A 15,778-nucleotide genomic window follows, 5' to 3' on the forward strand; every position below is an offset into this window, starting at 1 on the left:
TTTGAAAACAAGTTAATACGTACTTAAACTCATCTAAAATTGCCATATAAATTTAGTGCTTTTCTCAATTATTTCAATGCAGAGTGTGTTTTAAACTTATCTTCATTTATCTTATTTCCTAGCTTTTTAGGAAGAAAATAGCAGGTTTGCCAGGGAATGAATTTTACTTTTTTCTTAATTGCAATAATTCTTTTAAAAGATATTTTGTTTTGCTACAAATCATTTTTTGAGAAAAACAAAAAACACTTGAGTGTCCCTTCAACGCCCAAACTGTCTCTAGTATTTTTTTTAAACACAATCTAATAGTGACCAGACTGTGCATTTTTAGCTCATTGATACACAATCAACACAAGGCAACTCCAATAGCTTAATGATGCACATCTCCTGACTTACTGCTTAATTATAGAACTGCTCACATGGTGTACCCATAATAAAATCTGCTAAATGGAAAACCCAGAAAGCAGCCTAGGAACGCATCTGGGAGAATTTCTGTTTATCAACTGAGAATACAGCTGCTGAAAGCAAAAGATTATAGAGCTCCTGTTGATGGCTGAATTGGAAAACTCAACTGAGTTCAAAGGATGCTATCTGCATGTTGTAACATTTATCAAAGATTAAACCAGACAGAAAAAATACAAAAGTGTCATATGGAAATGGAGTAACATCATCATGCAGTGCACACACACAAAAAACCACATAAGAGGGACATGATGCTATTAATATCTACAGACCACTGAGAAAAAACTGCAAGGTGCAACGGGCTACAGTGTCACCCAATATCTACATTCTCAGTTCCATAACTCACATTGTATGAACCGCAGATTCTACAGTCTGTCTGCTTCTCAGGCCTTGTTTATAATGGCAAACATTGTAGCTATGATTTTGCTAGGGCTAGCTAGGGCTCAGGCATTTTTTCTACGGTAGAACCTCAGAGTTACGAACACCAGAGTTACTAACTGACCAGCCAACCACACCTGACATTTGGAACCGAAAGTACACAAACAGGCAGAAGCAGAGACAAACAAACAAAAAATACAGTACAGTACTGTACTAGCTAAACTTTAACTACTAAAAACATAAAGGGAAAGAAGCTTTCTTCTTCTGCATAGTAAAGTTTCAAAGCTGTATTAAGTCACTGTTCAGTTGTAAACTTTTGAAAGAACAACTACAAGGTTTTGTTCAGTTACGAACATTTCAGAGTTATGAACAACCTCCATTCCCAAGGTGTTTGTAACTCTGAGGTTCTACTGTACGGTGTCATCTTACTCTACTCTGTAGTAAAAACACCTGAGCCCTGCCTGTAAAGAGATTTCATGGTTGCTATCAGTGCTAGAGCAGTGCTGGAGGTGATTTATGGTTATGCAGACAAGAGATAAGCGGTGCTAGCTGACAACAGAAGCAGCATCTGTAGGAATACGTGGGAATGTATTGACCCTCTCTATTCAAGGTACATGTTTGCCCTTCATTAATGTAGTTTTAAGACTTTTAAGACTTGAGGTCCAATTAAACCCATAGCTATTCCCTGGATACTCCAAATGCAAGTGACCCATAATGCTTATTTATCACCTATGGTTGACCAGAAGGAAGCAGACCACCTCAAGTGAGGTTGATCATTATGAGCAAATTATATCACTGCTCCATTCCTTTCAAGCGAAATTTAAGGAATTGGTTTACATTCTTTAAAGCTCTTAATGGTCTGGGATCTGCCTAACTCAGATTTATTATAACTATTATTATTCATTTATACAAAGCTATAAACTTGTGCAGTTTAAGAATTTGTAAACTTTACAATACAGAACAAGACAAGTTTGATGTGCTAAAGAACTTACAAGACACAGGACACATAATAGTTTATGAGAAGGAACAAATACTGGTGAGGAAATCAAGGTCAGAAACATTTTTGAAGTAAGTTGCTTACAAAGAGGGATTTGATGGATGAAAGAGAATGCCAAGCAGACAGGTATTGGGAGCCTGTTTCAAACATAGAGGGTTACATGAAAAAAGTTGCAAAGCTGAGAGTGGAAGGTTGTGATAAGGAAGACCTGAAGAGAGAATACTGGGAAGAAGTAGTATAGAGGGAGAGAGGGAGCAAGACTATATAGGGTCTTGACAGGGAGCACCAGGATCCCAAATTTCATGTGGCAAGAGACAGGGAAGTCAATGAAGGTGCTCAAGTTAAAAGCACTACTTAATTATTATATGTACTATGTATACCTTCATTCATTCAAAATCTTTACATGAAGTGAAACTTTCCCAAGCAACCCTCTAGTCAAAGAACAAAAAGACTGCATGGAACACTGTGAAATAAAATTACTAGAACTATTTGACTACTCCAGAACATTCAGCTACTTTGTATCTCCACAGCATATTGGGGCCACTTGATGTGAGGGCCAAAGCACAATGCAATCAATATTCAACCAGTGGAATGATCCCCCTAAAGACTCTTCTATGCAGAATAACTTAACAGCAGTCTTGTGGCTATTCTAACTTGTGCCAGGTTCAACTGCCCAAGACATATAAGTGGCTCAAAATCACCTTTGTCTCCTCTATCCCAAGTTGTGTCTTCAATTAACTTGGTACATCTGAGTATTAAACCCACTCACTGTATTTGTATTTCATATATAATGGTGCAAATCTCCATTATGCATTGCCTTCATTTTTTAAATGTTCTTACTTTCAGTACAGAAATATATTGTACAGAATTACTATTTTTTATGATCAATTATTATTACCATAAAGGCAACAGCGCAGAACACTTATGTAAAAAAATGCCACATGGACCAAACTACATAGAAAAAAACTGGGAGCCAAAAAGTTGCTGGGTCTTAAGTCAGGATGAGCCACCTATTCACAGCGTGATTGTGGACAAGTCATTTCAGCTCTTTGCACCCCAGCTGGAAAATTGGGCAGAATCACATCACCAATAATCAGATGTTCCATCTGCACTGAATTTGCCCTAGTTAAACATATTATAAATAAGATTCTTAATAGTGCCAGTTTTTTTCTGAAGGTCAATGTTTTTCCATAAATGTACATTTCCAGATGTATTCGCATTCAGGACTTAATATAATTTGAACAAAAATATTTTTGGACAAATATTAACTGGAAAATCATTCAGTAGAAATAGAAAAATTAGATTTCATATTATTCTACTTATGCTGACAATTTGCTAAGGAAGGAACATCTTGTGCTTGGCTAACTCAGAAATCTACAGTGTGGTCTAAAATAAGTTTCATTTGAGCCACTCATGCTTTAGTCTAGCACAAACAAATCAACCGCATAACATGGGAATTGCATTAAACAACTGTTCACTAAACTAGAATAGAAAAAATATTTTTAAACTGAGGATCACTGAAGAATCCTACATCCATGGTTTTTAATTTGTTTTTAAATAACTTGTACAACCTAATGTACTTTTGCCCATTTAATAAAACTGCAGAACATTGTCTCCAGATAAATACTGCAGTAGTAAAATGTTTACAATGTTGTTATAGTTGTGGTGGTCCCAGGATATTAGAGAGACAAAGTGGATGAGGAATATCTTTTCTTGGACAAAATTCTGTTGGTGAAACAGACAAACTTCTGAGCTTACACAGAGCTCTTCTTCGGGTCTGGGAAAGGTACTCAGCATGTCACAGCTAAATACAAGATGGAACAGATTATTTAGTTTAAATAGGCAACACATATTTCAAGAGATCATTCAAGGTGAAACATCTTTGGAGTCATAGGACAAAAAGGGGAGTTAGTGGTTTACAGATTGCTGTAATAAGCCATAAATACAGTGTCTTTATTAAATCCATGCCTTTGAGTCACTAGCAAAAGTTATGAATTTAAGTTCACAGGCTCACCTTTTGAAGGTGTTATCCAAGTTTCCTTGGGGATGAGAACTGAAAGGTCAGACAGAGAGTGATTGCTTGTGGAAAAAGTGTCCACCCACAGGTGATATGGTGCTTTTGTCTTTTATCATTTTTCTGGGTGAGTTCACTCAAGAGCACAGCGATTGTCTTGTTTCACCCACATAAGCTGTTTTTTGGGGCATTTAGTGCACTAGATGAGGTACACCACAAGTTGTGATAGACGTGTGGGACCCATGGATCTTGAAAGGTGGTTGTCATGCATATGTGCATACCTACTCGCTATACAGTCAGCATAAAGGAACATTTTGCCTTACCTGTTTATTTGTTATCTCGCAGTCCCTCAGCCATTCCACCAACCACTGCATTCTCCATGCTCACTTATATTATTGAGGTATTCTTATGTAATTTTTCCTTTTGGGTCTAAATCTGTCTCAATAAGGAACAACTACATGTGATCTTCCCTAGAAAGTATTTCCTAAACAGACTGGTCTGGAAAGCAAGAGCAAAGATAGAAGAAAACAGGGGAGACAGGACTGGCAGAGGAATTCTCTACAAGACTAATTATAAGTATGACAACTGTTTGTCCTCCTAGGAGAGTCACTTCGCTAATAATGCTTCCACCAAACACTGGGAAATGACAAGCAGTGGATAAGGGTGGAAAGTAACCCAAATGTGTGTAAAGAGTGATTTTTAAAAAGCAATACTGAATAAGCTGAAATAGCAACAACAGAGATAAACTCAACAGAAAAATATTAAATGAAGCCAGTCTGCTAGATAGAAAGAATGGTTCACAGAATCAAGAAATCAAAGGTAGCATCAACAGAAGACCTTATAGCATTTATTAAAGGAGTTCAGTGAGGCACTAATAGCAGCTATGCAGATCTCCTAATCAGAGGTGCTATTTCTCTGACCACAGATAGGGACGAAGTACAATGGACCCTTAGCCCCAAGAAAAGCACTAAGTGGCATGCAGTATATTAATCTTTTTTTGCAGTCTGAACACAAAGGGAAATGATAATCCTGGAAACCTTAATATCTTGTTTTGTTATAGCCACAACCAATATAAAATAAAAAGGAGTCAGTCCAAAAAGCGAATGTCCTATCTAATCATTAATGGCTCTGGCATCATCTAAAGGATGATGATGATGATCTCTTTCAGAGAAGGAAGGAAAATATTTTGATTAACAAAGAAAGAATAAACAGAGAAATTATGTGGTGAGTCTAAGGACAATCTTTTCATGGAAAAACTAGAGGTAAGATTCTTTACAGTATAGTAGCGCTCCAGGCTGAAGTAATGGTAACAAGAGCAAGCACCTTCACAGCCAGGAAGTACAAGAACTGGCCCAGAGGCTTGAAACATGGCCTTGAAAGAACCTTAAGAATGAAGCTGAAACTCCATCTACATTACAATAGAAAACCCACAGCGATGAGTCTCAGAGCCAAGGTCAACTGACTCGGCTAATGGAGCTTGGGCTGCGAGGCTAAAAATTGCAGACGTTTGGGCTCAGGATGGAGCCTGGCATCAGAGACCCTCCCACCATGTTTTCCCGTCTGTGAAAAACACTAGGATGGCAGAACAGAATGTCTGAGTAAGAGTTACATTCCTAGCCAAACACCAAAGAAAGTAACACTTAAATGCCGAGTGCTCTCTTGACAGCATTAGGAAATTGACTATATGAGAGCACTAATCAAATGATTGTAGAGTCACTTGTCAGCCTCCAGGCTTCTAAGCAGAGATTGGTGAGGTTCAGGTATAGCACCCTGCCCTGATGAAAAGAATTTTGGGCTGGGGAAAGAGCCAGAAATCACAGATGGATATCTGAAAGAGGCTGGGGAACCAGGGTCTTCTGGGCTTAGCAGCAGCTATGAAAACAACTTTAGTCTGGTCCCTCTGGATCTTCCTGGCAATGCCCAAGAGGAGTAGAGGAGGAAAGACATACACGCAAGGTCCTGACTATAAAAAATAGGAAGCAACCACCCCTCCAGTTGTAGAAATCCTAGTGTCTGGAGCAAACTGTGAGTTTTTCTAGGGGGCGCTGAGGGGAACGTGTCTGGTTGGTTGAGATGGAAAGCAAAAAGTTACATCTCTCAGGGACTGCAGGACTTGAACCCTGATCCACCAGATTCTTAGGAGCTAGTAAGCTGCAACCTGCCATCCAGTGACTGCTAACAGTTCCAAGGGTTGAATCCCGACAGAGGACTCCAGTCCTGGAACCTAAATGGCAGATTGCTGGGGGTCCTGATTGCTCCACAACTTTTATCTAAACCCAGCAGTGGATCCCTGTTGTCCAAAACTGGGATGCACCCTGCTCTGGACTGTGTGCTTCCTGCTCCTCTGATTTGACTTCCTGGCATCCCAACCTAGCTTGACTTCTTGCATCCACCTTGTGGTCCCAATATCTGGTTTGTCTCATACCTCTGATCTCTCTTCGTATCCTGACCCAGCCTGATTCTGACTCCCAATCTCTGGTTCTGATCTCCAGTTTGTCTCCTGCCTCTGACCCCCAGTATCCTGACCTGGGCTGACTCCGGTTACAGATGCACGATTCTACCCCAAGTTTGTCTCATGCCTCTGATCTCCTGGTATCCTGATCCAAATGATTCTTGACGGCCATCTCATGACCCTGGACCCTGGCTCTGACCACTAGGCATGGCTGCCCATGACCCAGCCATGACAACATCTGACAAAGTCTTGCTGGACCACCACCTTGTTCAGTTGCCTCTTGCCCACAACTGTCTCCTGCCTCATTCAGTCTATGTGGACATTAAGACTGTTCTGGATGTACCTATCTGATATCAATAAGTGAGCTCTTTCCACTTTCGACAGAATCTTTACAATCTAATGACAAAGAGAAGGGCTTCTGGTCCTGCCTTGTTAATCTATAGGCTCTTGGAGCTTGATTGTTGATTTCTAACAGGACTGCAAGTCTGATGATATAAGGAAGAAACAATAGAAAGCCTAGTCCCACATCCTGAAGCTTCAAAAAGTTATTGTTTTGTGCTTCCATCTTCAACTAAATGCTTTGACACGTTGTAGAGGCGTGAGACTACTACTTCTCATGATTCCAATGGCTAAAAGGACTGAGTGAGGTTTCCAAGATGAGAGGTTCTTCTTGACAAGACACTGCTTGAGGAATTTCCACACATAGTTCTGTAGAAGAATCAGTTAGTTGAGGGACTTTTCTTGCGATGCAACAAATGAATAGGCACATGGAGTTACGCCCCCTCTTCATCCATGCAGCTCAGAAAGTCACCTCCACCTTGAATCTGACATACTACATGGAGGAATTCTGAAGGATAGAGCCAAAATGGGATGAAACACTCAGTCTTCTTGATCATCATAAAATACTAGGAGTAAACCCTATCCCATCCATCATCTTTGTTGATGGACCAGTTCTTGTGATAAGCAGATTATGTAACATATAAAAGAGCCCGTCTTTTGTTGGAATGAGGAGCAAAATGGCACTGAATATGATTTTGGAATTGGGGAGGAAATTCTATAGTCTAAACTTCTAAAGGCAGGCAGAATGTTGTAGGCAGGGATACCTAATGCAAGCTCTGCATTTCTAGAGCGTCCTTCTGCAGAAGTTTAGCAGGATACCTAAAGTTCTATGGGGAAAGTCACATGAAGACTGCAGAGTAGAACAGAAAAGAGAGGGCAATAAACTTCTCAATATCTGGACGTGCAGAGGAAAAAAAAGGACAGAACAAAGTTGAAAGCAAAAATCTGTATAGGACTCCTTCCGTACCAGAAGCGGACATGGATAAGCTGGAGCTGAGGGCTGTAGAGCACAGCAGAAAAGAGGAGGCAATAAACTTCTCAATATCTGGATGTGCAGAGGAAAAAAAATAGGACAGAACAAAGCTGAAAGCAAAAATGTGTATAGGATTCCTTCTGTACCAGAGGTGGATATAAGCCAACAGTTGATAAAGATTTGGAGGAGGGATTTAGCATGGGAATAGCATGTTTGAAGAAAGAACACATAAGACAACTGAAGGGGAAACATTTTCCAATTCTTATAATCACGAGGAAAAGTTAAAGAAACAGGACTTATGCTCATTTAGAATAGAGGGGAATTCAAGGTGACTGAACAGAACTTACGAAAGTCATAGGTGAAGCAGGGAAAAAAATATATTGTTCACATCAGACAAAGGTTCAAAAAGGTGAAGAAAATTAGCAAACTGGGGAAAAAAACTCTTCCCACAAATTATAAAACACATGGAATAAGATATTGGGCAAGATAATTAAAGAAAATAAAAGAAAACTGTAAACTATAACTATAAAGGGAGATTGAGATTATTTTCTGAGGGTGGAAGGGCTTGAGGGATATGGCATAAATATAGGAAGATGAGATAAAGATCAACCAAAAAATCAGGGAAGGCATCTCAAGCATTTTCCTGTTGCTTAAGTTTTTTAAGAAAATTCATTCTGCACTCAGCAGACAGATAGATTTAGGGCCCAATCTTACAGACATTTATCATGAGTAGTCCCACAGAACTCAGCGCAGGCAGTGCTTGCAGGACTGGATCTTAATGCAGTGCCCTCTATTAACACATAGAATAAAGAACCTATTTTGCAACCAAAGAAATTTATGATATTTAAAAATGTACCTTGTTCTCTTTGTATCTACTCAGATCTGCTATACAATACTCTTTGAATAATTTATCATAGTATTTCTTTGCCAGTCTCTTTTCCCTGTAACCGGAAAGACAATATTATTGATTAAGCATATGAAAAATACAGAGTGAGTTCAAATAACATAAACCCTATTATATAGTTATGGCATTAACAGGACAGCAACATTGCAGTTTTGTTTTCTCTAATGAATACAAGTTGTAGTGGTAAAAATAAAACAAAATAAGAAAATATACAGCTTGATGAGAGTAATTGCCATGAAACAGTTTTAGTTTCTCTTGAAAATAATTATATATTTTAAAAATATATTTAAAGCACAAAGCATAATTTTGAAGTTGTACTCTGTGTAGGGGTTCTGAATGGTAGTTTAGTTCTCTTAGGAAATGAACAATAATTTGTTAATTTCCTGTGTCATCAGTTCATTTTGCCACAGAGCTGTATTACTCTATCTCCTACACTTTTTCCATTTTTTACATGTATTAAGAGTTCAAAGCAATAAGAACAAATATGATGGCAATTTTTAATGAATGAGAAAAAAGATATATACAAAGTGATCTAAAAATGTCTTATTATAGCCCAAGTTACCAATTCATGTCCACTGCATCTTCCTCTTTCCACAGGAATCTATAGTTTTCTCTTACAACATCAAGGTCTGTCTTGTCACCTGCTCTGTAAAAGGGTATATTTTTCTTAAAAAGCAGATCTAGTGTTAAAATGAAATTTTATAGCACCAGAAACAAAATAATCAGATCATCATTTGGCAAATGCTGGTATTTTAGAATTGCTTGTTTTATTTATTAAGTTGGACATACTGGGAGATACTTTTAAGAAGCAACGATTGCTCATGAGAACAAGTATTATACACTAACTTTTTCCCAAAAAGAATAAAAGAGCTTGCTTCCAACATTAGAGTAACTCATAACTATTAAAACTGTGTGTGATTTATATGAAAAGTTATATTTGAAACATTAAAAAAGGATCATTTGCAGCTCAGAACAAGGGTTTAGCTTCCCTGGGAAGATGTTTAGTGATATTCCAGACTTCACAAGTCTCCTGGGTTCAGATTGCCAAAACAGTACAGAGGGTAATTATCCTTTAAAGATTGCCTGGTACGCCAAATGGCAAACAATTGTACTACCTGCAAGCAGTTATTCCAGCACTATGTACTGCACCACAGAAGTCTGAATACAAGATTGTCATTTTCTACCCTCAATGGAGCAGCATTTGACATTCTAGGAATGAGAGTTCAACACTCAGCAAATACTGGGTTATTTTAGATCCACCCTCCATCTGTTGTCTTTTAATCTACATAACACAAAAATAAAACTCCTAAACTGAATTTCATCTAGCTTTTCACACATAGATACAAATTGTACAAAGTTAAATCAAGACAACTAACAATTCTCCGCATCTAATTCAGATATTTACAGCTACCCTAGTTGGTACATTTTAGCAAAAAGGTTAATGATTTGATACACAAATAAATCTCTGGCCACAGAATTAATTACAATATTAATAAACCAAAGAGGAGTTTCCCAGCATATATTTAGGAGTTTTATAAAACACGTAGTATGTTCTCTAAAGGTACTTACCCTGAACGTCGGAAGTCCTCCTTTTTGCCGCCATAGTATAAAATGTAGTCATTCACAAACTTTTTATGTCTTGCATACTGAATAAAGCAAAACTAAGGAATTCATTTTCAGTGTTCTCTCTCACTCCATGGCTGGTTTATCTGGTTTCACATACCATTACCTCAGATAAGAAGATTAGTACAAAACAGTTTCTACAATATAAGAGATTTAAAGAAGCTATTACCAAAATTAATTTTAATAGAAAGGAAGTTCAAAGAACTCTTATTAGAATAACCTTTTATAAATTAATTCTCAACAGAAGAATTTTAGGGCAGAATTTAAGTTGTAAAACCCATCCACATGCCATACCCTTATAAAAACTTTTAATATATTTGAAGATTTACAACAGACCTTTAATCCAGCCTTTATTGTATATTCTATTGCAATTCAAATAGAGTTCCATGATACTCCAACTTTGGTTTAAAATATATCTATCATTTTTGCCTGATATAAATATAAAATTACCAATGAAATGAAGAATGTTTATGTACTTCTCAGTGTCAGTATAAAAGCAATAAACTTCAGTAGATAACTTTTTGTTTAGGTCCACAATATCAAGTTACAGGAAATTATTTTGTGAATGTCAGGATATTTCTGTTTTACAGTTGTAATTTGACACATACTTTGTATGATAAAACAACAAGCAAAACCAAAACCATATAAACAATCACATTATTCTAGAAATAAACACCTCCACAAATGGAAATAAAACAGTAAAACAATAACTTAAAATATATAAAAAATTTCTCAGACATTTATGGAACTACAGAATTAGAAATAAATTATCTTTCTGGCATGTTCTCAAGCCACATGTTGAATTTAGTTCAATAAGAACTCATTTCTGTCAACCTACTGCCTGCACTAAAATTATTTTATGGAAAAAATATTGTCCATGTATTTTCTGCTAGAAGTTTCCAAATGTTAACTCAATCTTAATGCTAGTCTTCAAAAATTAAAGACCTAAATTCAAGCCTACAGGTAGGAGCCTTTATTTAGCAAGGCTACAGGAGGCTGTATATGTCATGATGAAGCTGACTAAGTTCAAAGAACTCCAGCTTCTTTGTCACCATTATCAACTTTGATAATAGTAGGCAACTGACTTGCCCTTTCAACTGGAGGAAAAGAATAAGATGGTAGCAGTAGAGAAATTATCCAAATCAAGCACTTATACAAAGCTCCATGAAAACAGCAGAAACACTATGGCTAACGAATTCTACCACAGGCTCTTTAATCATAGCTTCTTCTTCAACTGCTTATTTTTACAATTTGAGGAAAAGCAATGGAGTAGCCAGACAGCGGTTAATGGCTCATCAACATCCAACAGGGAAAGAATCCACTATCCCAGAAACTATATACAACAGGGACTGCTTGACCAATGGGGATTGTCTGTTTCCCACATCACAGCAAAAGATCTTTCCAGCAAGGTGGAAGAAACTATAAAAAAGGGGAAGTGACATCATCACTTGGCCTTTCTCCCCTCCCAACTCAACATCTGGAGGAACCTCTGGAGGACAAAGACTTTGAACTAGGGGAGGGTGGTCCCAGGCCTGGAAAGAGTCTCAGCCTGTGTACTGAGGATCTGTGACTTGTTTGTATCATCTGTCAGGGTCAGACACCATTTGATTCAAATCCTGTATAGTCTGTAGAACTTAGACAGCGATTTTATGTTTTGTTTCTTAAATAATCAACTCTGATCTCGATGCCTGCTACTTATAAACATTTAAAATCTATCTTTCTGTAGTTAATAAATCTGTTTTACATTTTACCTAAAACAGTATGTTTTGGTTTAAGTGCTTGGGAAAGCTCAGCTCAGTTTACAACGGCTAGCATGTGTCCCCTCACATTGAGAGAGGGGCAGACTGGGTAATGAACTTACACTAGCTAGGCTTCTGACCAGTGCAAGATGGTACAGTTCTTAGGTGCAAGACAGGGAGCTGGGAGGAACTGGCTGTAGCCTCTCTATTGCTGGTTCATGAGTGGCTGGGAAAACATTCATATAACTCAGTTGGGTGTGTCCTGGCCTGCGGATGTCTGTGTAAGTGCAGTACCTGTCAGAGGTTTGTGGATTGACACAGCATCACAGAATGAGAGGGATACCCCAGGTTGGTGGGACAGAGGACTCAGCGATTACATAACCCAGGCGCACCATGGGAACCCCTTTAGAGTGATTTCTCTGGGCTGCTGAGAGGAATATGGGCACAATATCACGCAGAAGCAGCATTCCTACAGTACCTTCAAAATAACTATTTAATAGGATCATTGAACAAATCTATATCTGCTTAACATAAAGGTCACAAAGCATTACCAATCCTCCAAGGATAAAGATGGTTGCAGATATGTCCTGGAGGATGTTTTTACCAAACTGGATTGGCAGCCTATAAAATAGCTTACATCACTTACGGCAGATAAATCACACAAATCCATCAGGTGTGTTACATTCTTTTCAGTTCAATTAAATGTGTGCAATCTAGCACAAAATATTACATCCCCTCACTGTTAAATTCCAAAGAGCAACTGCTAGGCAATAGCAAAGGTGACTTGATGGAAAATTCAACAGAGGAGTTCTATTATCTTTCCCCTATTTACTATATAACTGGCTAGTTTCACTGTAGAAATAATTGTTTTCATGCTAAATTTCTAAGAAAAAAAATTGTAGCTGATGAAGACAATAGTTTAGGACTGAAGCATTAAGGTAATCAAACCTGATTATGCCATTCAAAATAAAAGCTAAAATAAACAAAATATGATATTAAACAGGTCTACAGTATCACATCTGTGGAGGATACTACTTGGGATAATCCTCTGTTGAACTGTCTTTTGGATTAATTATTGTGTTCTTGGCCTTCCAGCACAAATATAAATTTATTCATATAACGATAGTCTCAGATAGAATTGTGAAGCAACAAAGTCTGCTTGTGCTTAAAAATCAAAGCACTTTGATCCAACACCACATGTGCAGTAATTTTGTCTGAGATATGGAACTCACAGCTACAACTTAAACACTAACTGCAATTAGGGACAATTTGGAAACCCCTTTCATAGGCAGATCTGAAATACCTAGTTATCGGTGGTGGACAGAAGATGATCTGAAACAATACCCAGTCTCTGCTGGTGCAAAGAAATTCCCTAGACAACAGGGAGACTCACATGAACACGTCCCTGACAGGAGCATTTTTCCCCAAGTGAAAGAAAAGTTGAAAAGCTGAGAATGTGTTTTTACCAACATAAACAAATAATCAAAGGATACAGCATCCATGGCTATCAGATGAAATCTCCTATTTCTTGCTTCTTCCCTGTTAACAGAAATAATAATTTTGTCTGAGTAAAAGTTCAGTTTAAGTACAAAAATCTCTGACAGTAGTGATCATTACCTATCCCATTCTTCTGCTGCAATTTGTCTGTCAGCCACCTTGACCTGTTTTACTTTCTGGAATGGTTTTACGAGTAGGGCATCTTCATTACTTGTCCTATGTGTGGGGAAAAAGTAAGGAATAAATTATTCAAAAAGTTTTCATATGCAGTAAGTTCCAGTACACCAAAGTCAGCTTGGGAAGTCAGCAGCTTGAATGTTACAAGGAAAAGGTTGCTGTACAGACTAGCATTGTTTGCCTCTTGTTAAGACAAATCTATACTAACATGCCACAGTGGTGCAGCTGCACCAATGCAGCTGTGCCGCTGTAGCACATTTGGTGAAGACACACTATGCCAACGGGACAGTGCTCTCCTGTCAGCATAATTACTCCACCTCCGCAAGAGGCAGAAGCTATGTCGGCGGGAGACTATCCCCCACCAACATAGCGCAATGCGGACACTACTTTAGGTCAATGTGAACACTGCTTTAAGTCACTGTAACTTACGTCACTAGAGGGGGGATTTTTTTCACACCCGTAAGCAATGTAAATTACATCGATGTAAACAGTAGTGTAGACCAGCCCTTAGTTTCTGTGTTAATGAAACCAATGGTAAGATGGGGGTCAGAATGGACTTTACTCATGTGTGAAGTTGAGACCTAGTCCAGAAAGGCACCTGCTCATAGGCAATGTATATACAGACTTGCTTACAACAGTATATCTTGTCTGACAATCCCGTCACTCCACAGTCACACTGTAGGAGTCACATGGGTAGTCACACAGATATGGAACCTGTTGCAGCAGGTGCTGGGAGAGAGGATCATGCTCGGTTCCTTCATGCCCTATATCATACAGGCCGAGGATAGAACTATCTCATTCTCATCTAATGATCCCTAGTTTTTCTCTACCTCAACAGCCCTATACAAATCTAGGATCTAAAGCAGAGAGAAAAGAGGCAATATGTTCAGAGTAACCCCTTTGTTCCAGGAGGTAACCCCTCCTTCCTCCCTTCCTGGTATTGCCTCCACAGAGCTCCACTGTACCAGATTAATGAACACGGACCTCTCTGAGGGGCACAGACTGAGGAGCACTGCTAGTTGAACAGTGACTGAAGCACTGTTTTCTGAACACCAACATCTGTTCCAAGGCAAACCAAAAATATCAAAAATTCAACAAAAACAAACAAATAAAACAAACTTTTTATACTAAACTTAATTACACAACTGTTTTAAAACATATTTAAATTTATTTGCCTAACACAGGGGTAACCAACCCATGGCTTCAGAGCCACATCGGCTCTTCAGAAGTTAATATGCGGCTCCTTGTATAGGCACAGACTCTGGGGCTGGAGCTACAGGCGCCAACTTTCCAATGCGCCAGGGGGTGCTCACTGCTCAACCTCTGGCTCTGCCACAGGCCCTGCCCCCACTCCACCCTTTCCCCCACCCCACCTCCCGAACCTGCCATGCCTTCACTCCTCCCAAGAGCCTCCTACACTCCACGTGAGATGCGAGGAGGGAGGGTGGGAGAGGCACTGATCAGCAGGCCTGCCAGTAGGCAGGAGGTACTGGGAGCAGGGTGGGGAGCTGATGTGAGGCTGCTGATGTATTACTGTGGCTCTTTGGCAATGTACATTGGTAAATTCTCGCTCCTTCTCCAGCTCAGGTTGGCCACCCCTGGTCTAATATTATGGGTAAAAAGGGAATGTTTGTTCCATGATGGCAGGCAGACAGGTAATCAGAGACCCATAAAGGGGTAATATTTATATTGTCAATCTAAGGACTGCAGGATGTGGGAGAACTAAGCATACCAATTGTGCAAAAAGGTTTTGTGGCCACATGGCCAGGCACACAACTCCTGCACTGGGGCACTGCAGAGTCAATGTCAGGAAGGAGTCTTTTTACATTTTTTGCCAACGAGAGAATGAGATTCATCATGAACCAAGGGTAGAATATATACATAAGAAGTAAACCCTCATTAGAGCACTACTGGGCGCCAAATAGCGTGTGCCAGAACAAAGGGTAAAGAAGAGGATTTCTTTGAAACAGCTCCCAATGTTTAATATTTCATCTAACAACTAGAATGATATAATGCATCGTGGCACTTGGAAAAATAAACTAAAACTGAACAAAAAAGTCAATATTTTTAAAAGAAGACAGCTAAAAATTCTAAAAAGAGAAAAAACACCTACATTTCTTTTAGTGGTTTAAGCACCTTAAAGGTCAGATATAAAATGCAGTCAGACAATACAAAACATTTTCCCTTACTTCCACTACAGAAAAGATAAAAGACTCCCAGAAAAGG

The 15,778-nt window shown here is 38.7% G+C and overlaps 1 protein-coding gene across 1 annotated transcript in view; it reads right to left on the bottom strand.

Moving 5' to 3' along the window:
• Positions 1–15,778, bottom strand: part of LOC115654396 (protein FRA10AC1) — a 63,257-nt gene that overhangs the window by 32,541 nt on the left and 14,938 nt on the right. Inside the window, exons 3-7 of the mRNA XM_030568616.1 lie at positions 13,496–13,591; positions 13,372–13,417; positions 10,086–10,162; positions 9,079–9,162; positions 8,469–8,553 (exon numbers count right to left, since the gene is read on the bottom strand). Of these exons, the coding sequence (XP_030424476.1) occupies positions 8,469–8,553; positions 9,079–9,162; positions 10,086–10,162; positions 13,372–13,417; positions 13,496–13,591 (388 nt within the window). The remainder of the gene's footprint in view (positions 1–8,468; positions 8,554–9,078; positions 9,163–10,085; positions 10,163–13,371; positions 13,418–13,495; positions 13,592–15,778) is intronic.

The sequence above is a fragment of the Gopherus evgoodei genome, chromosome 7, assembly GCF_007399415.2.
Source record: "Gopherus evgoodei ecotype Sinaloan lineage chromosome 7, rGopEvg1_v1.p, whole genome shotgun sequence".
In the NCBI taxonomy this organism is placed as follows: Eukaryota; Metazoa; Chordata; order Testudines; family Testudinidae; genus Gopherus; species Gopherus evgoodei.